Source organism: Ciconia boyciana, chromosome 3, assembly GCF_034638445.1.
Source record: "Ciconia boyciana chromosome 3, ASM3463844v1, whole genome shotgun sequence".
NCBI lineage: Eukaryota > Metazoa > Chordata > Aves > Ciconiiformes > Ciconiidae > Ciconia > Ciconia boyciana.
Window position 1 is genome coordinate 26525249 of NC_132936.1, and position 26038 is coordinate 26551286.

The 26038-nt window shown below is 37.7% G+C and overlaps 2 protein-coding genes across 7 annotated transcripts in view; one reads left to right on the forward strand and one right to left on the reverse strand.

Annotated features, from left to right (window-relative positions):
- MCPH1 (microcephalin 1) overlaps nt 1-26038 on the forward strand; it is a 136880-nt gene that overhangs the window by 74844 nt on the left and 35998 nt on the right. The gene's annotated exons all lie outside the window — the stretch shown is intronic.
- The window catches only part of ANGPT2 (angiopoietin 2), a 48206-nt gene that overhangs the window by 21389 nt on the left and 779 nt on the right, over nt 1-26038 (reverse strand). The window contains exon 2 of one of the 2 annotated variants that reach the window (XM_072857800.1): nt 363-518. The exons of the other annotated variant lie outside the window; for it this stretch is intronic. Coding sequence (XP_072713901.1) covers nt 363-518 — 156 coding nt within the window. The remainder of the gene's footprint in view (nt 1-362; nt 519-26038) is intronic. 2 annotated transcript variants of the gene reach the window in all.

Consider the following 26038-nt stretch of genomic DNA (forward strand, 5'->3'; position numbering starts at 1 on the left):
AGAGGTGAATAATACACAGAGATACACAACAAGGGTTGTATAAAAGCATACTAGTACCCAATTGATGCTTGGATATACCCTAGTATTTTAAAGTACATTATCTTTAAAGGTGAATGTAACAATTGTCTTGCTGGACATACTTCAAATCCTGCTGTAATGGAAGTCTTTCAAGTGACAACAGTGAGCTTGAGAGGGAACTATGTATTACCAAATACTAATGTTTCCTTAAGCTGGGTAGAGCTGTTGATTGTAACAATTGACTTCTACTTGTTGAACTGAATAGTGTAACACTAAACTGTGTTAAATGTATAGTTGTAGGTGTTTGGGACACAAGCATTTTTAGGTTGAAATTCATTACTTACTTGTGCTTCAACATCTGTTAATTTGCGGGTCTGTTCAGCTGTTTGATTTAGTAAGTTTGTGCCTATTTCAATCATTACTGCAGTCTGGTTCTGCACTGCAGTTTGCTGGATCTCTACCATTTCTTTCTTCATACTGTCTTGGATGTAATTCTCAAGCTACATGGGAAAGGAAAGAGAGAAGATAGTTGCATTCTTTAAATGTTGGGGAGGGGTGGGGGGGGGGTAGTGCAGTAAGTTTGCTGGCTGCCTTGCTAAACAAATTTGTTCCTTGTCTGTTATGCATTTATGTGAAGTTTCCCAATGTTAAGCTCTGTGAGAGGAAGGGCAAATATGACAAGGAATGTGTGGCCACCCATTTTCTAAAGGCAGGAACAGAGATTTTTTTAGGAGGTAGGTAGAAGGCGCAGCAGTGAGAACGCTTGCGGGCGCTTGGAAGCTTTTCTGCCTTAGTGCTCCCACCATTGTAACCATCAGAGGAGCTTCACCAGCTTTGGCAGCGATGGGAATTTTTTAGAAGACAAAAGCTTAGGAGTTTAGTCATCTTCCTGTATCTAGACTTAAATATTTTCAAAAGCATTTTTCATCACATGGCTAGAAGTCAGAGAAGAGGTCAGATGTCTTTTAACACTGTTATGTGCACGTTTTTATCAGAGAGAATTTCGAATAAAGACATGAAACAGTAGGAAAACCTATAAATACTTAAAATACTTAATACTTAGGAATGCAAAAACTGGTTTAAATACTTGATTCCAAAGTAATTTCTATGTCTACAATAATAAGGCTTTTTTTTGGTAGCCGTTTTATAAGAGAATACACTGCTTTCAAGGAAAGCAACGAGAAAATTAGTAGCAAGGAGAAAATTCAGTTAACCTTTTATGAAGTCTTTCTTTCCACATGTCTGGATTATCCAAAAGCAGTCTTATTTTTCTCCATGCTTCTTTAATATGATTTTCTCAATAACTTCGTAAATATTTCATGTTTCTTTCATGAGTCATTGCTTATGTTTGAACTCTCTGTTAAAAATCCCGGCCACGTGGTTTCTTTTTATTTCGTTGACTGGGGAAATTTCTAGAAATTTCTAGAATCAAACTTCTGCTGTACTCCAACATTGTTCTAGCAAGAGAACCATAATAATTTTTGAGCTTCATGCTGTACCTACAAAGAGGATGCTAGCTAGTAACAAATAGCTAGTGTCATTAAGCACAAATTATAAAACACCACCAATTCCTAATCTAAGGAAAATGGTAAAACAGGTTGATATCTTGATTTTTTTAAAAACGTTATTTTGAGAATATTAACTTGATATGAATAATGGCTTGTAGTGAGGAGGAGCTTTGAACATTATTGTATGGCTATTTTCCATAGCTGTGAGGAAAAAGCAGCTTATGATTTAATATTCTACCAAACCACTGTTCCAATATAGCCATTCCACTTCTGACCAGCTAAAAATCAATTGCCAGATCTATCAGCTTGGAATGTTTCCCCCTTAAATATTACTTGAGCAAGGACTGGATTTTTTATTTCTGGCTTCACAGTTGTTTTGTAGAAGTAACAAATGAAGAAAATAGGGTGTAGTAAAAAGTTAAAACCTCTAAAGCTGGAAGTATATTCTTAGTTTGAATTAAGCATTATTTCTTTTCGTCCAGTGTGACCAAACTTTCAAAGCAGTATTTGTGTGTTCGCTCCATTCTCCCCTTGCAGCTGGTGAACTGCAATGCACAACAGAGATTTCAGATCTGGCACAAGCTTTGACCCACATCTGCTATACTGCTGCATAAGTGTACTTACTTCCCAGATGTACCACAAGGATTTTAAAGTAGCCTTTAGGTAGCCTTTAGGTGTTCTTTGCTTAATAACCTTTTTGAATACTAAAAGTGAGCATACAATCAACTGGGTTTTGGCATGATAATTTAACATGGATATCTTCAATTGCCATCACACTCTGGCAATTAGAGTTCTTCCCTATTCACAGGATCAGTTCTTAAGTGTTACCGTTAGCTCCTGGATCTTCCTCATTTTCAAAAGCTTCCCCACCCAGAGACAAACCTAATTTGACCAAACATGTTGGAAATTTTTAAAACTTTAGTGATATCTTTTAAGTCAGCTGCTTCTTTTCTGTTGAAGTAAGATCGGTGGCTTTTAACTGTGTAGTAATGATAAGACATCTTTGGTCCTTGTTGATTAGGCTATGAGATGTCAGAGCATAGTGATCATTTAATTTAAAGAGTAATGAGAGATGGTATTTAGTGCACCATAGTCAAAGGAGATGTGCAAAATTCTGAAGGCTTCTGTGTAGATAAAAATAAGTAATGGTAAGACATCTTTGGTCCTTGATGATTAGGCTATGAGATGTTGGAGTATAGTGACAATATAATATAAAAAGCAGTGCAAGATGATATTTAATTGCACCATAGTCCAAGGAGATGTGCAAAATTCTGAATGCTTTTATGTAGAGAAAAATAAGTAATTTTTCACTAAAGTTAGATGCTGCTTCATGAAGACCAAGAACAACAATTAGTATGTGTCCCTCTGAAAAGGCTAGACATCTGGGGATTAAAGAATTTATATGAGTCCAAATTAACTTTAGCAACTGAAGCTGGAGAACTGGACATCATTATAGACAACTTGGAAAAGACCTTTGCTCAAATGCACCTCTGTTAAAAGAAAATTAAGGGAGATCTCCAGAATGCATTTTATTTCCCTCAGTACCACAGTCAAGTATTGTAATGCCTTTATAAAGATCAAGGATATGGCCTTGCCTGGCAGGCTCAATGCACATCTGCAGTTAGAAGGGACACTGGAAAAAAAGAAGGACATACAGAGAACAAAATGAGTGAGACACCTCAGGTATCAGAGAGCTACCATATAAGAAAGCATTGACAAGATTGCGTCTCTTTTAATTTAGAAAAAAGGCCCACAAAAAAAAAGGAGGTAATTAATAGATGAACAAAGAAAGATTGATCAAGAGCTTTGATTCTTTCATAAAATAATTGTGGATATTAAACCTCACTCTTCAAGGTTGGTTCCTTGTTCACTAGAGAGAGATCAGAATGAGAATCTGAGCAAAATAATCTCTGCAAATAGGATTACAGAACTGCATGACTTCTTTGAAAATGTTATCACCGAGTTATTCCAAAACACACTACCAGTAAATGAGTTAATTCTGGGCTTAAAGGTAAAGTAAACATTTTATGGTAGGCTTAGACAATTGCCCAGTTAAAACACACAGCTGTCAGGTTGCTCTGATTACAGTACACAAAACCTGTGATTACAATTTAAGGCATCTGGTGGTTCTGGTTGCCAGATTTTCATACCCCTTGCCACTGTGCTGCCAACCTCAGAAAGCAGTTTTGCTTGGACACACAGATCTGCATTTTCATAATTTATCTTATTTGAATATCTGTAAGTATAGGCCTATCTCCAAGTATCTAACCTCTTCCAAATAATATCTCATTCATGCCATGTATTCTAAATCATTGAAGTATTCTCTTGACTCCAGTTTAACAGTTTGTCTTCACATCTGTTTTTCAACTTTAAAATATTAAATAAGTAACTTAGGGAATATAGTATTTGTGCTCACTTGAAAGCATGAAATATGAACAACAAAAGGGGTTTATTTTAAGATTTAAAGCCAGTTTCATGATCTGGCTCATTTATTCTAATTTAGAGCAACATGAAGCATCAAAATTATATTGACCTGTTAAGTGGCTTTGGAGCTTCTTGTGGGTTTTTTTTCCTAAAAATCCTACAAAGCATGATTACATAAATCCCTTCTGTTCTTTCCTTCGTATTCAGTAATCTTCTCCCACTTTTGTGCATTCTCTGCTTGTACACGTCATAAAAATCTCTTTTCCTGACCTGAACCAAGAAACGCACTCATCCCTCTTTGCTTATATTCCCCTCTCTCTTCATCATACAATGCAAAACTGTAGAAAGTAGGACTTTTTACAACTACAGTTCATGATTTTTTTAGTGGCAGGTGCTTACTTTCACCTTTCTTCAAAGATGAATAAAAGAATTACTTTCATCCAAAATGCCCATCATCTCTCACTGACCTTAGCGAGAGGAGAACATGTTCCCATTGCATACTCTCGGAAAGCAAGGCTCCTGGGTTTCCCTGAGAGGTGGGGGTGGAAGATCTTTTTCAATACAGGCTCCAGTTAAGGCAGCCAAGGCTGAGCTTTATTGACAACACTGAGGATTAGCAGCCATTTTGCAAGACTGCAGTTCTTTGTGTCACACTTTTTTGCAGAGTACTATTCGTCAGCTCCTGTCAAGGAGTCTCCTTCCTTCATAAGCAGTAGCACACTCAGAATTTCTGAAGGGGGGAGAATGGCTTGAGGCATTTACAAGAGGGAAGGGCACAGGGATTAAATGTTTCAGTCCCCATCCATGAGTTCGGAAGCTTGGCAGTTTGGTTTGTACAGCATGTCTGTCTTCTCCAATATTTTGCTCAAATTTGGAAAGTGCAGCAGGGATTATTTGCCAGATTTCTCCTTTGCCACATGGCTAGTTATGGGAAGATAATTTTTAATCTCTTTTTAATTGAATTAATAGCTGGTGGATAAGACTTGTGTTGATGTATGTTAACCTTGATTACATGATGGTTATTTTGGACAAAGTAATTGTCAAAACCTAATAGCTGACTATTAGTGATGCATCTTCTTTTAGAAATTCTGCTTTTGAGGGAGTAAGTCAATTAATGAATCTTATCTTAAGGAAATTGCAGGGGAGAGGGAAAGAGATATTAATACATTCAGATTTGAAAGAAGGAGTAGTTAGTTGATAGCATTTCAGTGATTCTTTGTGGGATTTTTTCATGAAACATTCTGCTTTTTGTGTAAGACTGGCTGGCATGTATTCTTGAAGAAAGTAAATATAAAAATGAAAGCACAGATGGGAAAAAGAGTGTCTCTTAAAGTATGCTTAAATTGCAAAAACAGCTGGGAAAATTTTAAAAAAAATTTCACAATTAAGATTTGTAATATAGTTATGGTGATGCATTTTTAGAGAGACAAAATTCTCTGAGGTCATCAATTTGGGGCTGTCATGCTTTATTACTTCAAATCATATAAAATCATAAAATGTGACGAAAATAATTTAGCTAAGTTGCCAAAAGAACAAGGACAGATCAATCATATTGGAGCACATTCCAAAACATTGCTTTTATAGCCAAGATTGTCTTTTTTTTAAGCAAGCTTTAAATTGGCAAGAAAGAAAAGACAACACATAGAGTATGCATTAAAAGAAATTTGTTTTCTAACCATGGCACAGACAGTATTCATCCTTTATGAAGGGTTGCCAATACTTATTTAAATGAAGAACCCTCCTGATTGCTGTTCTATAGTTTGTGTCCATATTACAGAACAATTTTCCAAAGAATCAATAACTTATTTGTTCATTTTGTAGAAACTTTAGCTTACCATTTTTCATTTAAAGTTATAAATGAGGTCTTGCTTTTGTTCTTTGCTGCCAAATGGTTAGTCTATACTAATTAAACAGTCATGTTCTTGGCAGCATTTATAGCTATATGAATACATACAACCCTTCTTTGCCAAATGCTACCCCATAGAAATGGTACAAATAGTACTGGCTGCTAGTTTCATTTCATATAATTTGTCAGTTATTGGAGCAGTCTTTCCAAATAAACTTTGGTGACATTCATAATGTTTATAACCCAATTCTGTCAACTGTAACATTTCTTTTCAGAGAGAGGGGTAATGTTAATCATGAGTTTCTACATAGTGCTGCGTCCCCTAGAAGAAGTAGGTAGATGGCTGGAGCTGTATGATCCTTTGGATCCACCCCTAAGATCATCAGAATCTATCAAGATCTTTTTTCCCTGAATCAAATATGGATTACTAGACTAAGCAATTTACCACTTTCAGGGAATTCATCTATAAGTTTGAGAAAATTCCAAAAGCACTGTTTTTAGGCTTTCTCACAACTTGTCTACTGAAATCCGAAGATAATCTTTATTACAATAAAGCATCCATTCTAAAACTGTACCTGCTAGGAGAAATAACAAAGACGTCAAAGTTTATCTGCAGTCATATCTCTATAGCCCTGTATTTAGATCAGGAGATTCATTGCATTAAAAATGTTATTAGCCCCATAAACTCAGCATCTGCTATGTGTGATATACGGTATGAAGCTCAGCTGCATTTGGGTTGTCCATTCTATCTAACAGCTGATTGCTGGCCAAATGGAGAGGTCGTACACTTCCATGCCCCAGCCACATATTCCTGCTCCCTTCCTTGCACCGGCTCTCACATTTATTGTTGGACTTTTGACTAAGCCTGGAGGCACTAACCTAAAAGAAAACAAGGAACAATTTCCTGTCAAGTTTGTGGATTGTGGATCTCTCCTAGATGTCAAAACTGTTACTAAGATAACTGTGGCTGTTGATAGTGTAGAAAAGTTATTTTAAGAAGTAACACAATTTAAAATTATATGCTAGAGTTGGAAATACAGACTTTGCCTAATATTCTCCTAAGGATATCGGTGCATATGAGGGTCATTATCTTCCTCTGATTGCAGTGACAACTGATTGTTCTCCTGCCATTAATTTGAAGTTTTAGATCCTTCATATTCTTGGCAGCAGCGGTCTGATAAATATGGAATAATTTAACTAAAACTAGCTTTCTTCATATTTTCAAGGGGGAAAACCAAAGAATATGCATAAGGTTTCCATGAGAAACAGCTATTTCTATTCAGACCTTGATTGTGCTTAGTAACTAATTTACAGAATACTTCAAAATAACTTGCAGAATTATTGAACAGGTTGTATTACAACACATACTACATGCTTAGTCATCTAATGTAGATACAGAGAAAATTGCAGGGATAATCACAGAATCATAGAGTCATTTAGGTTGGAAAATACCTTTAAGATCAAGTCCAACTGTTAACCTAGCACTGCCAAGTCCATCACTAAACCATGTCCCTAAGCATCACATCTACACATCTTTTAAATACCTCCAGGGATGGTGACTCAACCTCTTCCCTGGGCAGCCTGTTCCAATGCTTGAGAACCCTTTCAGTGAAGAAATTTTTCCTAATATCCAATCCAAACCTCCCCTGGCACAACTTGAGGCCATCTCCTCTTGTCCTATGGCTTCTTACTTGGGAGAAGAGACTGACACCCACCTCACTACAACCTCCTTCCAGGTAGCTGTAGAGAGCGATAAGGTCTCCCCTCAGCCTCCTTTTCTCCAGGCTAAACAACCCCAGTTCCCTCAGCCGCTCCTCATAAGACTTCTGCTCTAGACCCTTCACCAGCTTCGTTGCTCTTCTTTGGACACACCTCAATGTCTCTCTTGTAGAGAGGAGCCCAAAACTGAACACAGTATTCGAGGTGCGGCATCACCAGTGCCGAGTACAGGGACACGATCACTTCCCTGCTGACCGTACTGTTCCTGATACAAGCCAGGATGCTATTGGCCTTCTTGGCCACCTGGGCACACTGCCAGCTCATATTCATCCAGCTGCCGACCAACACCCCCAGGTCCTTCTCTGCTGGGCAGCTTTCCAGCCACTCTTCCCCAAGCCTGTAGCGTTGCATGGGGTTGTTGTGACCCAAGTACAGGACCCGGCACTTAGCCTTGTTGAACCTCATACAATTGACCTCAGCCCATCGATCCAGCCTGTCCAGATCCCTCTGTAGAGCCTTCCTACCCTCAAGCAGATCAACACTCCTGCCCAGCTTGGTGTCATCTGCAAACTTACTGAGGGTGCACTTGATCCTCTCGTCCAGATCATTGATAAAGATATGAAACAGAACTGGCCCCAACACAGAGCCCTGGGGAACACCGCTTGTGACCGGCTGCCAACTGGATTTAACTCCATTCACCACCACTCTTTGGGCCTGGCCATCCAGCCAGTTCTTTACCCAGAGAAGAGGACGCCCGTCCAAGCCATGAGCAGCCAGTTTCTCCAGGAGAATGCTGTGGGGAACTGTGTCAAAGGCTTTACTGAAGTCTAGGTAGACAACATCCACAGCCTTTCCCTCATCCACTAAGTGAGTCACCTTGTCATAGAAGGAGATCAGGTTGGTCAAGCAGGACCTGCCTTCCATAAACCCATGCTGACTGGGCCTGATCACCTGGCTGTCCTGTACATGCCACGTGATGGCACTCAAGATGAGCTGCTCCATAACCTTCCCCGGCACTGAGGTCAGGCTGACAGGCCTGTAGTTCCTCAGATCCTCCTTCTGGCCCTTCTTGTAGATGGGTGTCACATTTGCTAACTTCCAGTCAACTGGGACCTCCCCAGTTAGCCAGGACTGCTGATAAAGGATTGAAAGTGGCTTGGTGAGCACTTCTGCCAGCTCCCTCAGTACCCTTGGGTGGATCCCATCCAGCCCCATAGACTTGCGTGTGTCTAGTGGTGTAGCACGTCACTAACCATTTCCCCCTGGATTATGGGGGCTTTGTTCTGCTCCCTGTCCCTGTCTTCCAGCTCAGGGGGCTGGGTACCCAGAGAACAACTGGTGTTACTATTAAAGACTGAGGCAAAGAAGGCATTAAGTACCTCAGCCTTTTCCTCATCCATTGTCACTGTGTTTCCCCCCGCATCCAATAAAGGATGGAGATTCTCCTTAGCCTTCCTTTTGTTGCTAATGTATTTATAGAAACATTTTTTATTGTCTTTTATGACAGTAGCCAGATTAAGTTCTAGTTGGGCTTTGGCCCTTCTAATTTTGTCCCTGCATAACCTCACGACATCCTTGTAGTGCTCCTGAGTTGCCTGCCCCTTCTTCCAAAGGTCATAAACTCTCCTTTTTTTCCTGAGTTCCAGCCAAAGCTCTCTGTTCAGCCAGGCTGGTCGTCTTCCCTCCTGGCTCGTCTTTTGGCACAAGGGGACAGCCTGCTCCTGCACCTTTAAGATTTCCTTCTTGGAGAACGTCCAGCCTTCCTGGACTCCTTTGCCCTTCAGGACTGCTTCCCAAGGGACTCTGTCAACCAGGCTCCTAAACAGGCCAAAGTCTGCCCTCTGGAAGTCCAAGGTAGCAGTTCTGCTGACCCCCCTCCTTACTTCTCCAAGAATCGAAAACCCTATCATTTCATGATCACTCTGCCCAAGACAGCCTCCAGCCATCACATCTCCCACAAGTCCTCTGTTCACAAACAAGAGGTCCAGCGGGGCACCTTCCCTAGTTTGCTCACTCACCAGCTGTGTCAGGAAGTTATCAGCCACACACTGCAGGAACCTCCTAGACTGTTTCCTCTGTGCTGTACTGTATTTCTAGCAGACATCTGGTAAGTTGAAGTCCCCCATGAGAACAAGGGCTAGTGACTGTGAGACTTCTCCCAGCTGCTTATAGAATATTTCGTCTGCCTTTTCATCCTGGTTGCATGGTCTGTAACAGATTCCCACCATGATATCTGCCTTGTTGGCCTTTCCCCTGATTCTTACCCATAAACACTCAACCCTATCATCACCATCATTAAGCTCTAGACAGTCAAAACACTCCCTAACATACAGGGCTACCCCACTGCCTCTCCTTCCTTGCCTGTCTCTTCTGAAGAGTTTATAGCCATCCATTGCAGCACTCCAGTTGTGCGAGTCATCCCACCATGTGATGGCAACTATATCATAGTTTTCCTGCTGCACAATGGCTTCCAGCTCCTCCTGTTTGTTGCCCATTCTGCACTTCAGTTGGGCTATTGATCCCGCCACCTTTTGGGGGGGATAAACCCTAATTCCTATGTGACCATTCTCAGGCGCTTCTGTGGTTTCTAACACATCCATAACCCTTGCATCTTTACTGCCACATGGATCTCCATCCCCTAACCTCCACTGAGACGGCAGACAAAAGGACCTTGCTAGCACACCGTCCCTCAAACATTGGCATGCTGCCCCCAGGCTTATCTCTAGTGAGCCTGGTTTTACCCCTTTCCCCCTTCAAATCTAGTTTAAAGCTCTTTCAATGAGCCCTGCTAACTCCTGTGCAAAGGTCCTTTTCCCCCTTTGAGACAGGTGTACCCCGTCTGTCACCAGCAGGCCTGGTGTCATGTAGACTGACCCATGATCAAAAAATCCAAAATTCTGCTGGTGACACCAGTCTCAGAGCCAGGTATTGACCTGCTGGCTCTTCCTGTTTCTTCCCTCATCATTCCCTGCAACTGGAAGGATAGAGGAGAACAGTGCTTGTGCTGTCTTTAGTGACATATCTGTAGTGTTTTTCCTCTAATTTTTGTTTTGTATTTCCAAAAGTGAGGTAGATCCAGTTGAAAACGTAGCAACAGAAAATACAACATGTACAGCTAGGCATTTTTTAAATATGCATCGAAGCTACAGTGTTTGACATATATTAAGCTGTGAAAAGCTTTCTGAGTTACTGTTCTTGCATCCCTACTAAAAATGTCCTATGCTTTATTCAAAACTTATCTTTGTGAATTTAAACCAAAGGAACTTAATCAGCCCTTCCAATACCTGTGGTCATCATCCTGACTCTTTGTTCCCCAAGAGTTTTAGTTTATACACACAAGTGAGCAAGATGGAAAATGAACTTAAGCATCCGTAATCAATTTTGCTTAGTTCTAGTGACAGGGCAAAATAAGAAAACCACTGATGAGTCTCATCAGTTCTTTTTCTGAATACTTTTTCAGAGTACAGATGAGACCTTCCTACTTCTCATACTCCAGATGTCTTGAGTTATCTTTAACCCAGTAATGCTTGGTCTTAGTTGCCTGCCCTTGTTTCAGAGTGGCAGTGTTCTTTGGATTGTGGCCATGTCTGGTTTCTTCATGAGTCATCTGAAGTAGAATTTAGTCCATAATTTGAAACATTTTTTTCAAACTCTGTGCCAATATGCAACTGTCACGTTGTCAAAGGTCATCCATACATGCCACAGAATGCTTAAATTTCTGATTTACAGGTACATTTTTGTATATAATGACAGAAAATACATAAATGACAGTAAAATACAAATCAAAGACTATTTTGACAGACATTACTTTCAATTAAAATACTAAATATATAAATTGTTTATCTGTAGTATAATTGAAGTCTGCATACTAGGAAAGTTTTCTTGGGATGAGACTATCTTCTTGGATCCTATTGAACATGGATAACAGTGAAATGTAAGGTCGTCTTTATAAAAAGAAGAAAACAGTGTCATTAAATACGTGAACACAACAATTTCATCACAGCAGTTCATATAGGCAAAATGAAGCATTTTACCTACGTATATATGCCACACGTGCTGCTTAATGTGCATGTATGTAATGAATGGAGCACAATATTGCCAGGCTCCCCATGTGTGCTTATATTTATATTTCCACATCACTGCAATGTGTTGGTGTTATGAAGACAAAATTTATGAAGTAAAAATTTCAACTTTACAGACAGTTTTGTTCCCTTTAAAGTGGCTTTTCATACTTGTTTTCACAGTCTATCAGTGTTGCTACTGCTTAAAGTTAGAATAAAAATGGAAGAATCACTATCCCTTCCAAATCCATTTATCTTGACAGACCTAAGGGAACACATTTTTAAGGGCATTGAATCAATCCCCATCAATCAGACCTTAAGCTATTTTAAATTAGCTTTTAATAAAATAATATATTTTTTCTATGTTTTCTGAAAGTCAGTTATCAATTTTAGTAGCTTGTAACTTTTGGAAACAATTAGTACACTGCAGAAGAAAAAAGCAATTGTGTCTGGAAAAGAGACTTTTTAAATTGCCTTTTTTTTCTTTTTCTTTTTCTTTTCCTTGGGCAGGAAGTCCCTATGGACTATGTGTTGTTTCTCAAGGGAGGGAAAAAAATCTTTGGGGAATGTATATGGGAATGCTTGAGATGTCTCTATGCTATTAGCTTCTTACATGCCCCATGGAGCGTGTCTGCCTGTCCAGACCTCCAGCTAAGATTTTTCTCTTATCTCATTTTCCTGTCAGCAAACAAAAGGTGAAAGTAACATCATAAATGAATACTAGCTGAAAGTGAGCTGTGATTTATTGGAAAATATTCAACCTAAAATTGTGTAATAAAATACTAAAGGTTTAAATGCTAACTCTTAAAATAGTAAATACATACTTTAAACTAAATTATATGCAGGAGATGGTTCATTTAATGCCACTTGTGCACTAAACGAAAGCTTACCAACTTATTCTCATGTCTGACTATATCTCATTTAGAGGAAACTGTTTGTTATGCTTTTATAATTTAGACTTTCTAGCAGAAGGAAAAAATTCTCCCCTTAATTGGGAATAATCTACTTGAATAAAAAACAAATATTTCATTAATATAACATGAAAATAAATGCATGAAATGCCTTCATTGTCTGTGCAAATATTTATGAAGAATGACTTTCACTCTGTGTTCTTTTTGTCCCTAAAGTATTTTGTTCCTAATACTAAAAGGTATTACAGCATGATCATACTTTCTATTGTAGGTTTTGAACTAACTACAAAAGTTACAATCAAAATGATGACCTAGAAAAATCAAGAGTGCATAGGAAAAGGAAAGAGACTTTGAGAGCTGAAACTATCCCAAAGGCTATCTTAGAGTTGAGCTCCCATGATTCCAGACACTGAGCTTGTTTTGTACGTCATATCGCAGTACTGCTTTCTTAACTGCACATGCATTTTCACATGGTTTGTCACTTGGAGGATGACACAGGTTCTTTATACTATATATGATACATATACTTTATACGGTGCACAGATGTGCATTTTTTTAAGAGATGTAAATAAAATTGCAAATTAAAAATATTCTTGAGATTTAAAAAAAAATGTTGTTACTAGAAACTAAATAGTAGCCTTGACAAATCTTTTAATAGTCTATTTCTATATGGGTAAGGAAATAATTTAAAAGCAAAATTTAACAACCGTATCTTCAGAACTAAAACCAATTATGTGGTGATTAACCATTCTCATTAAGAGTTAAGGATATTCATTAAGGCAGTAATCTAAGATTCTGAATCACCGTTTTTCAAGATCACAGCTAAGTGGTATTTCTCTTAGAAATCAGGGAAGGAATTCATAAAGTTCCCATTAGTCTAAAAATAAAGAATAAATAAATAGTCTGAGTCATGAATGGCATTTTGCCGAAGTTCAGTAGCACTGAAGCCAGGAAGACAAGAAGCCAATGATGCTTCTGCCATTCACTGAAAGGAATATAAATATTCCTCGTTATGTGCAACAAGCCACCAACATTCAAAATTGGGATTTCTTATTTATGAACAGTGTAAGAAATACTGCTAATTGATACTTGATTTTTAAATACTAGGTTATAGCATTGGGCTATAATTTCACAAATTGAATATTCAAACTTTTTGGAGACAAGCCTACATGTTTTCAGTCATATTTTGTACTTGCATGCTACCATCAGTGAATCAGACTGGTATAAGGCTGAGATTCTGCCCTAAAAAGCCCACATTTGAATAAACATGTGCTTAGATCTCAGATCTAAAGTAATCCTTTCCCATTTGCATATTTTTTCCTTTGCGCTGAGCAACAGGCAGCTGAAATAAAAGCTGATGGTAGGGATACTTAAGACATTTTTCATGAAAGACATTGGCTATGTAGCCTTATAAACTTTACAAAATATTTAGCGAATTTATATCTGGCACAGATTTTTCTTAATATAAAACTATTTATCTTTTTTCTCTCAACTTACATTATCAACTTAATTTTGTTATGAATTCCTCTTTCAACAGAACAGTGTATTTTACAGAATAGCTCATGATGTGGTGGAGCAAATCATAGTGCAATTTTTTGAGGAAATATAAAGCAAATTCCCCTTTTCAAAATATGTTATTGGGGAAGTGAAAAAGAGCTAGGCATTCACAGTTCATTCTCAGCATTGCTTTCTAGGGAAGCAGTCATCTTGCATTCCACTTCCAACCAGAAGGAAGAACGATTCGGAGTTCAAGGATCAAACTAGTTAGGAAGCTGTGGAACACAATTAGTCCCTTTTGTAAGCTATAAAACTGGGTGTCTCCTGTTTCAAAGCTGTGTTCACAGAGCATCTTTCAGCATGAAAATTCATTAGATTTTTTTTAAAACTTCACAGATAAAGGAAACTGAAAGCATTTTGAGTAGTTCTTAAACTTTGCAACATACCGGCTTCTAAATATAGTTTATGGAGCTTTTATAAGATTTTTTTCTTGAAGAAGAAGCCTCAATGATGATGCTACCAAGAGCGAACCAGTCATTTGAGCTGAAGGCCTGCCAATTTTTGAATGCTCAAGACTTCGAGACAGTACACGTCAGCTGCTGATTTCAGTTTTGAAAGACTGAACTTCTCTACTAAGAACTCAAGCACTGATTTTCCTGTACATTTGCAAAAAAAAAAAAGGTAATTTCCTCTCTTAAGTGCTGTAGTTCTTTTTTTAAGACATGCTGCATCTTTCTCTCCACTGTTTCCATTGCTAATAAGCTAGACAGACAGGGGAGATGGTGTGTCTGAAAAGCTGCTACATTTTACATCATTCATCTGAAAATTCCTTGCTTGCTAGACCAGACCTGTCAGAGAACTTCCCTGAGGTTTCCAAAACACTGGGTGGGGGAAGCAGGACCCAAAAACCAAAATGGACTTGACTGTGACTACAGAAAGCACTAAGTGCTGCCTTAATTAAGGGAAGCTCAGGTGGTCACCTCTGCTTGGTTAAAAAACTGAGCATCTTGAATGCTCTTGTCAAATGCCACTTATTTATTTCCCTTTGCTATTCCATTAGCACAGTTAAGAGTCTTTAAAGCAAAAGCTTCTGAGGAATTCCATGCTTGAAAGATAAAACAGGAAGCTACTGTGTTAAGAGTGGACAAACACAAATATTTGGAAATAAGATCAGGACACATAGGCAGCATATTGCAGAAACAAAATGTAGTGTGTGATGCAGAAAAAAAAAATATTTTAAAATATGTAATCCTGATAAAAAATACATTTTTCACCTCAATAGCTAGGATTATCCATCTAAAAGCAAGCAGTTTAGTTTGTTGGAACAGAACCAAGAAGAAAAGTCTTCCCATCCATTGCTTCCAAAAGTTCCTCTTTGGTGCCCCACAGAGCACTCAGGCCGTGATGGAAAGTCACCTCTCGAGCTGATTTCCAATCAGTGCTCCTGAAAGCCTGAAGCCAGGCAGCTGCCAGTTGATGCCCTTCTACGAAGACCAGAAACTGGAGCCAGATCCTTTCAAAACAAAGCTATTGGCATTGATTATAATAGAAGAGGAGGAAATCTCAGCAAAAATGGCTGAGAACCAAAGCTATGCACTATAGGATGGGTATTTTATGGGAGGAATTTGTCCCTGTCTGTCAAGATCTGATGGGATGGGCCACTGAAGAGGGAGACTTTTAAATGCATTTTCAAGAGAATCCCTTGGATACAAGACTCTGTTCTCAAGATGAGTAACCACATCTAGCAACAGAGAAAGTACAGTGTCATTGGTACTGCATGCAGCTAGCCAGAAAAAGAAGCTGTCTTAATACCCAGGAGAATATGCATGTAGGTGGGGGAACAATGAGGACAAAATAATCCAGAACTGAGAATCCTGAATGACAAGGGACGTAGAGAAAAGGGAGTTCAGACTGGACAGCCAGGAAGCTGAATGGTCTTAATGAAGGGAAAGAAGAAGGGGAAAAAAAAAGAACTGAATCTGTGTGAGCAGAATTTTAAAAATGGATGTGTCAGGGATAGGAATTCATAAAGGCAATGAGCTGCAAAAGGGGGCTGGAAGACTGATCTTAAAGCCAGCTGAGGGAAGGAATTGTCTGGTTGGCCTGAAGGTTAAAAAACATTGTGAAGTTAGAAGGAAATTCAACAAGGAAAATGGTGAGTGCGAAGGACTTGACTGGATGAGACTCTTGGGAAATTTTACTCCTACATGGACTTGAGAGGGACAAGAAAAGGAAAATGTGTGTTTCCTTGTGATTAAAATTATCACTCTTTTTTCTATTCCAATAGTATCCTTACTAGTTAGAGGTAGTCCACATGAAGTAAGCCTTAAAGCACGTCTGATTTACTGATTTACTCCATTATCAACTTCAAAGAGTTTAAAAAAAAAGAGTTTCACCTTTTGAGTCAAATGAGTTTTTAAATATATCAGATGAAATCTCAGTTTCACTAAGAAGTCAGTGGGAATTTTTCTACTTGCTTAGAGCAGAGCTGGGTTTTTGTATGCTGTTGTCAGAGCCTTTTTAAAATAATAAAGTTTACCATAACAAAGAAGCTGAACTCAGGACATGGATAAGTCTTCTCTAGATGCAAGACAAATAAACTTATGTGTCAGGAGTAAAAATTAGGGTATTATTAACTATACTTAAACTTTCTTCCATAGCTGATAAACTGTAGTTGTCCGAATCTTTGCTTGTATGTGGTAAGATTTCAACAGGGTCAGATTGTTTATATTTGTTGCAGTTTATACTCTTTCTAAGGGTTAGGTTATTAGTCTTGGGGTTTACCTTCTAGTTATTTGAACTTTGTTTCATCATGTCAGAGTAGTTTTCAGAAAACATTCCCAGTAAGGCTCCAGTAGCAGTTGCAACAGGGTTTTTTAATTTACTATTACTTTATAAGCAATCATTATATCTGACAGAAAATCTGGCATCAGGATGAAAGTTTGACATAAGTGAAAAACACTGGGATAGTTAATATAGTCAAAGTTCAGACCTCATGCAAGGAAGTTTAGTTTTATTTAAGTCAGTTCCTTAGAAGCAGAAAAATACAAGATTTTGTCTGGTTTTACTCATTCACTTAAGCTGTCTTTCGCCTACTTTATCCATTTTTTTAAAGTTGTATTAAGAAACTGGAAGTTGGTGTTCCCTTTGAGTAGTTGAATTACCCTATTTATAGAAAAGCTTTCTGAAAATAAAAGCTTTCTGAAAAGTAAAGCAAAACCATGGAAATTGTTTCATTAAGTCTTCACCAGGGAATTTTCTTGAATTTTCGTGAACTGTCTGAATGGACAGGATATTTGCTAATGCAATAGGAAAGTATGGCAAGCGTGTTTTCCATTGCTACATATATTTCAGTCTTGGATGTGCAGCTTTTTTTGATGTTTGAATGTTGACTTTATGCACAGCTGAGATTGTCAGTTGACAGCTGATACTGTGGAAAAATGAGGCTACTGCTTCTTGACCGATTGGCACATTCTCCTTAAGGGGCTGGTTTATATTTCTCTTCAAAACTGTGGGTTTGAACTGCTACCTTGCAGGTGCTTACACCTTGCAAATGGAAACTGGGGAGAAAATTGTACAGAAACAGTTGCACAGAACATAATGTTGTAGTTCAAAGGAAAGGACCTAAAGAAAGTATATGAAGTGTCTTCGTATGATCTCGACAAGTTCTTTGGAGGAAGATAAAATGATTTTTAGGTGCCAGCTATCAAAATTAAACCTCTCGGCTTACTCAAATACGTCAGTGTAAGACTATACATCAAGTCACATGATGAAAGGCAGGCCTCCAGTACACTGACGTCGTATCATATGTAGGGGAGCTGCTGGTGGGGTAAGGGCTATGGCTATTGCCCAGGAAATGTCCTTTCCACTGAGCTGGGTGTCTCCCCATTCCCACACCCTGACAGAATGGAACAAAAGAGGCTTTTTCCTTCCAGGATCACGCACGTCAGGTGCAGGCCTGACACAAAAAGCAAGCATAGCGATGAAGCTGATACCGGGAGTACACGAGGTGAATGACTCTTAATGCTTGCAGCGTGAGAATGAACAGGTCTGCAAGCTGTTGTTTGGACGGGGCTTAATACACTGCTCAGTCAGTTTTATACTAGATATTTGAAGAAGACCGTACCATTTTTAAATGGATACAAACTTTCTTTCTCCAAAGATGAGAACTTTTAGCTTTCATCCCTGTCAAAAAGCTCTATTAAGCAGAGTGATAATTAAAGATCAAACATTTGCTTAGTGTGTTTTCATGTGGTTTTGACACTTTATTCAAAAAGCATACTAAAACATTGCTTCTGAAGTAGCTCAAATGATGACAGCTGTGTGATTGATTATGCTGTACCACACCAGAATGCTCTACTATGGTAGTTTTGACTTTATACTGAATTACTCTGGTCCTCGTGTATGTTTTAGCACAGCTTTTGAAATGCACGTAGCTATTTCCAATTTCTTGATAATTACATTATTAAAAGGTACTACAGAGTCTAAAAATTTAATGCCTCTTAAAGAATTCTAGTTGCTAACATTGAGAGAGCTGTAATGTATCAAGCAAGGCTTTTTTTCCCTCCTTCTGGAAACTTAAATAATAAGATGTTGTAGCTAGCTATTCAATAAAATAGTCTGTTAAGCTCTCAGCTGTGTTACCACAACACACTGACTTTAATCCCTGACCAAAATCAATGATAGAAAGGTGATATGTTGTTCCCCAGAGGATAAAGGTACGCTATATAGTTTCCTTTTTTTTTAAGCTCTGTTATGATTCTTGAGACCTGAATACAAATACAAAACTGAAAATATTTTTTTTTCCCTACAGTATTAAAGGGAGTCTGAGCAAAGTTAGGACACTATATGCTTCTTGGGTTTAAGAGGAATCTCTAGAGACAGCTGAATTGGAAAGAAAGTTGCTGTCATCTAAGAATTCTGAAGTATTCACTCATCTAGAGAGGGAAATGTTTCACTCCTTACAGCTTTTGTGAGTAATGTAACTCTGTGAAGAATACTAGATTTCCATCCATACTTTCACTAACAGAGAGAGAAGTTAATGGAGAGAAGGTTGCATATTCTATCAGCCTTCTCTTTTTAGCAGGAAGACCTTGTAATGACCTCAGTAGGCTCCTGGAAGTTTATTAGATAAACTGATAAAGCTTTGTATGGGCGGTATAAAGACAGCAGAAAAGTTTCTGTAGCTTCCCTCTCTCTGTCCAGACTAAGTCATAATGTGCTGGAAGTTGGAATGAGAACAGGTATCTCCTAATCATACAAATTGCGGGATACATTTGCTGAGCTTTGTAAACAACATCTTAATTTTAGGGTTAACCTGTTCCACAAAGAGATAAAAACTAATAGGATTTCAGTAATTATTTGGAACGTAGTAAGCATTTTTTTTAATAAGGGAATTTAAGGAGTAGTAATGTATTTTCCTAGGCAGCTTGAAAACTGACACAGTGAGTGTCTGCAGAACTATTTAGGTGTGGGGTTTTTTTTATACAAAACATGGATCTGGATTTTGTAACCTGAAGAATTCTTTAACATTTCCTCTGAGCTTGGTTTACTTGGAATAGACTTTAGGTTCACCAAACAGTATTTCTTTTATCCTCAGTAGAGAATAAATAAAATTATTTTTTTCTTCTGCCCCATTTCCTAGAGATACATCTGTTAAAGGAAATGAAATGATCACAGTGTTTCCAGTTGTAAAGCACTTTTTAACTTTTTCTGTGTGTGTGAGGTTATTTGGTTTAATTTGTTCCACTGTGGAATGTCCCGTATCTCTAAGGCATTTCTAAGTATTAAATTACTGTGCCATACCTTTTTTTCCCCGAGATGCTTAGCCCTATGAAATTATCTGATGATCCTATTATTTTTTTCACCTGTAATTTATATTTGGCTAGTCTGAGAAATTCAAAGAATAAAATGGCAGATAAAATTGTCTGTGCTTTTTTCTGAAACTTCTTATTCAGTGCTATAGAAACTCTCCTTTTCTTGAAGGCTATATTGATACTTATGGTCCACGGATAAATTGTTTTCTCAGTGGTTTAGCTTTTATTACCAGTAAGAGATTTCCTAGTGAGAGCATTTGGACTACCAAAATATTTTCTGTGTGTGACATCCTTGTTTCATATACTAGTACGTACATGAAATATTTTTTTATTCAAGAGACATCTTCTCCCATTTTCCCTTCTGCAGTCTGTACGGGTATCCTTAAGGCTCCCATCAGTATCTTATTGCTAACTAGATGCCAGATCCTTTTTTCTCTGAAGTACAACTTGCATCTTCTGTTCCAGGAAGAATTTTTTTATAATAAGGGTGATTAGACACTGGAAGAGGTTGCCCAGAGAAGTTGTGGATGCCCCATCACTGGAAGTGTTCAAGGTCAGGTTGGATGGGGCTTTGAGCAACCTGATCTGGTGGAAGGTGTCCCTGCCCCCTGGACTGGACTTGATGATCTTTGAAGGTCCCTTCCAACCCAAACCGTTCTGTGATTCTATGATTCTGTCAGGATGTGGGAATGGGGAGACACCAAACTCTATGGAAAGGCCATCAGTCCCGATTTGACTCTTGTACCTAAGCTGTTTTAACAAGTGGGAAGCATAATGTTTATCTATATACTCATATCACATTTACAGCCTAGCCCACATTTCTACTTTCTACCTATCGTCTCTTGATTCTGAGGCTTACAGACTTTAGTGCCAAAGTAGTATCCCAGGATGAGGGCCGTTCAGCATGTTAGCTTTTGCAACTTCTTCAGCAAAGCTGATAAATCTGCCTCTTCAAGGGGGATTTCTTTTAAGTTTTTCATTCCTCTATTTCTCTCTCTTCAAGGCTGAAGAGACAGACTGAATTTACTCTAGGGAGCTAATTAAGATAGACTGAGTCATCTGATGAAACTCTGGGTTTGCTAAGCTCCAGAGAAGGATCCAAGAGTGGCACCTCTCTGTTGTAGACCCTAACCTAAGGTCTGAGACTATGTCTTCTAAATCAGTTGGCAGCATTTTGCATACCTAGCCCTATAATAAGGGTAATGGTGGAGGAAGACGGTCTTATTTTGCCCCCATCCTGGCTTTAAGCCAAAGCTATGTAAAATCCCATGAAATAACAGATGCAACAGGAGGTTCTTGCATTAAAGTATGTAAAAGGCTGTTAAATAAATAGTGGTTTACTAAGCTGCCTTGGTTTACTGTAAGAAGTATTGTAAATCAAATAATGTAGAATGTGGTATATTTTCAAAAACACAAATACTGTAGTATGAAAAGGACAGTATAATACAGTCACTGAAGATACTAGATGTCATACTTTGAAGGTTAGAAATGGGTATCTGTGTCTTCTGGGCAAAATTCCATTCTAAGCAATACATACATGATAGCTTCTTTCTTGTGATTAGGAATCAAGCAAATTATATTGGTTGTTTCCCTTGGTAAATTATGGGGAGATGCACATTATTGAATTTGTTCATAATTAACAACAAAAGAGGATCAGAAACAAGATGATCGTCTGTAAAAGAAACACCATTCTGAACCTCAGTCTCTGTGCAAAAGTTTCTAAAATATTCTAAAGATTATGCTGTTAAGGTTTGTATGCTAAGTGGGTATGCAAACAAAAAGGACTGGAAACTGTCAACTCAAGCATCTCCAGGTTCATTTCCTATATGTACACTTGAAGAAAGAATAAAAAGAAGAAAAATAAAGCACTTGATGTCAATAATTAATGGAGAAAGTCTCCCAATTTGCCGTTTGGACCAAAGATAAGTTTATGATTATATTAATAACAAACAAAGTACATTAAAATATATCTTGAATGCTAGTAAGAGACTGGTTCAGTAAAACAAGCCTCTGTTTATCACATTTTTTACTAGTAACATCTTGGAGATGGCGAGCTCTCAACTTCAGTTTTGTCTTGTAGATCTGTACAAGAAAATCTCTAGTCCTCTTGATTTTGTGCAATTTCATACCTGTATCACCAATCTGGTATTTGTGGAATGACGCAGAAATAGTCTTTACAACATAGTTTTAAAACGCATGCAAAAGTGTCATTTCAAATCTTTTCACAGAAATTTACCTCCAGGAGATATAACAATAAACTGCATAGTCAGATCATTTAAAGTAGCATGGAAACTTTATCCGATAACATGTACTAATCTGAAAGTAAAAAAGCATTTTCTTTTGGGTCCTGCCAGTACTCTTTCGCTGAGCAAATACATAGCTGATAGACAGAAACAAGCACTTTTCACAATAAGTGAAAACAGATGCATTACTTAAGAAAGGAATGCAGCTCTTGATTCAGAGTCAGAATCATCTCTTGCGTACTTCAAAATCCAACACTGTACAACATATTTGTCCTTGTCCATTGCGTGCAGATGTTTTTGGATGACAGCATGTCAGAATATCTTTTTGTATTTGAGATATGAAGTTTAGTACAAGTATGATATACAATAATTATAACTTTTCATTGGTAATTACTCATCAAAAATTATAAGCATTCATTCCTGTACATCTTAAAACATCTGATTTTGTTGTGCTTAGAGAAGAAATACATTTGACAAAGGGTTTTTAGCTTCCAGGATAACATGACAAGGAAAAACGAATCTCAGTTCAGAGTATCCAAAGATACTGCATCTCTATCAGCGAAGTGTCCCCCTCCCACTCTGCTGGGGTGGTTCAGGATGAAGTTCTGGTCTTAGGCTTAAATGTTGACTCCTGGCACAGACTTTTATTTTCTAGTCTTTTGATCTGCTGATAAACTACAAATAAATTACCTATATTCCATATGCTATAATCAATCTGATCATATATTGTTTTCAAATGTTGTACTAAGAAGTAAATTCAAGTTCCCATTCAGTTATCTCAATGTCTTAATACCTGAAAAAAAAAGTGCAATTCCTTGAGTAGAAAGGCCGTGATCCAAATGGTAAAGCTGCCATTAATTAAGATAGAGATTTGTTTAATTGTGGAACTTAAGGGAATTGCCTGTCTTCTAGGAATATCTGAAAAACTGATTTTGTTTTTATATTAAAAAAAATTCCAAAGTATAATAGCCAACATACATGTCTATATCTAAAATTTCCAGTCTTGTTTCTCAGCTGTATACCAATCTGCTATCCTCTCAAATTAATTGAAAATCTTGTTATTGAGAGGTTTGTTCTCCCTGCCCACACACGCATTAAAAAAAATCTTACACTTCAATATACAAATTGATCCCAAGGTAGGGAGAGTCAAAGAAGAACGTTCATTTCAGGTATGTTGCTGCACAGTTGGTCTAGGGTTTTGGCCTTTGCTCTACAGCATCGCTTACTGGCTTCCTGCTAACCACTGGATTAGGTGGAATAGTGGTTTGTTCTAGTATGTCATCTGAACGCTTAAACATAATCTACTTTTGAAAAGACATTACAGTTTTATGTATGGTATGTACGGTAGTAGCATAAGGCATTAATACAGTTCAGACCAAAAAAAATGTGTTTTCATGAAGCAGCAATTTGTAGCTATTGTAGAACAAAGTGTTCTGCTCCCTATGCAGGAGCAGATCAGAAAAGAACCTGGACCTACGTAACTCATTTTCTTCCCATTGTGTTTGTCCATTAACCAGATGAAGCGCACACTTCCCATGCTGTTCCATTCATACAGCCTAGGGTTCATTCAGAAACAGAATGTTTCCTTTAGTTGATGGATTAAAGGCAGGAGGGGGGGAGGAGTGTAAAAATGTTTGGGGATGTGCAATACTTCAGGAACAACGTCTAAAGGTTGATTCACACTAAAAGGTTGTAATGTATTTTTTTTTACGCGACTTCAAAACAAAACAGGTGCTGCCTCTTAAATGAGCAAAAATAGCTTTAAAAAAGCAAGACCTAAAGCAATTTTTTGTGCACTTGCTGAGAAGTTAATGTCAGGTTATTTTTTACATCAGTCTTACATTACACTTTCAATACGGTATAAAAACTAAGTGAACAATTTTTTTTTCGCCATGCCTTGATTAATGTAGTATTATATTTTCATAAGTTGAAATATGAACCTAGGAATGTGTATTAGTGACCTTAAAAAACCAGCAAGTAAACTCTGTAAGCAACTTTAAAGGTTATTGTTTGCTTTTCATCTTCACTTGCAAACCAGGTGTCTCTAGCAAAGCAAATCTAAGGAAAAGCTACTTTTGTTGGAGTCTCTTTGTGAACAAAACAGATGACATAAAGAGCAGGTGTTAAAATAGTGAAAAAGGCAAACAGCAGTTATTTTACAGGATGTTTAGCTGTGGAACAGCTAGGAAAAGATCAGGCTATTCTAAAGCATCTTATTTGGAAATCTTTGCTCAAATAGAAGAAACATTTCTCTGTCTTGTAAAACAGAAAATCTGCCTTTTGATCCCCCAAAGAATGGGTTAGATATACTTATCCTGTTCCTCTTGTAACTGATTTCCCAGGGACTGACAGGAAAAAGCAGAGTTTTTACTAAATAAGGATGCTGGAATTTGCTTACTGGTTTCTGTTTACCTGATGCCACTTATGATACTGTGTTTGCCTACTTAAGTGGCATTTAGCACTGGAGTCCTGTGTGTGATTTTACTATTTATGTTAGGAAATTGCTTAGCAGCTGGGTAGATTAGACTGTTTTACTTTGTGTGTTTTTCATCCTGCATTGCACATCTGTTAATGTTGGTCTTAACATTACAATAGTGAGCATTGTAAATTAATAAGTAGAAAGGTAAGCATGTGGAGGGAAGTATGTTTGCCTGTGAGATTAAAAAACCAAAAGCTACTGAACTGACATTATTTGGGCGTCTAAATTAAGCATCCTAAGCCCATAAAGACAGATTTAGAGGCCCACACTGCAGCCTTCAAGTGTAAGCATTTTGGATTTAACCTTCAAGGTTCATTTTCAGGTAGATGAAAACACTATGCTTTCTCCTTTGAAGTGTGACTTCTGTTTCTTACACGCACAAATTCTCCAGCAGGTTCCTTTGATCTTATCATGCTAGTTCTGTAACTTTGTAACTGATGAGAGAAGTGAACCCTAATGCAGAATTATTTTATAGTCATGTAAGCTTAGAATAAAGAATTGGCTACTCATTGTAGACAATTGTGAATTCTCTCCATTCGCAACAAATATTTCTTGCTTTATGAAAAAAACCCTTATGACATCACTTGAACACTTATTTGGAGCCATTATGTCAACTGCTCAGTTAAGTCCTCAAAATATTTATTGCTTAGAAGATAGGCACCTTGGTATGAGACATAAAGACTCATACATTTACTATCCAATTAAACTATGCTATCACACTTTTTCAGGTACCAGTGAAGTAAAGGTTTATTAAACCAAAATCTATTGAACTGTATACCATTTAGAATCAAATGAGTTTCTATAAAAATGGGGAATAGTGATCAGGTTTGTTCTCCAGTAATATTAAGAACCTAGCAGTACACATTTTTTTCTGTTGTTTCAGGTATAATTTTACAAATGTTGCCACTTTGGCAATAAACATGTCATTTTCCCTTAGTTACAATGGAGTTGCATTAAAGGAAGCTGTGTGGCATCTGCAACACCTCTTCCAGCATATTTTTCCCTTGAATATCATGTATTTGAGTGGAAATGTTACAGGATGCAAAGGATATCCGCTAATGAACTTTCTTGAAATTCTATCACTTCACTCGGCTAATTTCACTGCAAGTCAGACTTGCAGTCCTTGCATAGAATTACAATTCTTTATCAGCGGGTCTTAATATGTTAATTTCTGCATGCAAGTTTTGAAAGCAAAATATAACATTTTGCAAACATGCCTCGGATTAAGGTACATTCTATATTCTTTAAATAGAGATACAATAGCCCTTGTCAGTTAATTATAAATGAGTAGCTGGTTCTTTCATGTCAGAAATTTCAGACATGCTCACAGTCTGCCTGCGAATGTAATTACTATTTGTCCAAGCAACTCAAATGTAATGACAAACTTTAAGGCACGAGCTCTGCACAACAGTGCAGTTCTCTGTTCCTTTCCAGTCAGTAAAATTATGTTCTCAGACTTCAAAACAACTTTTTGATTGAAAGGTAATTCCAAAATTTAGTTTAGATAATGCATTTT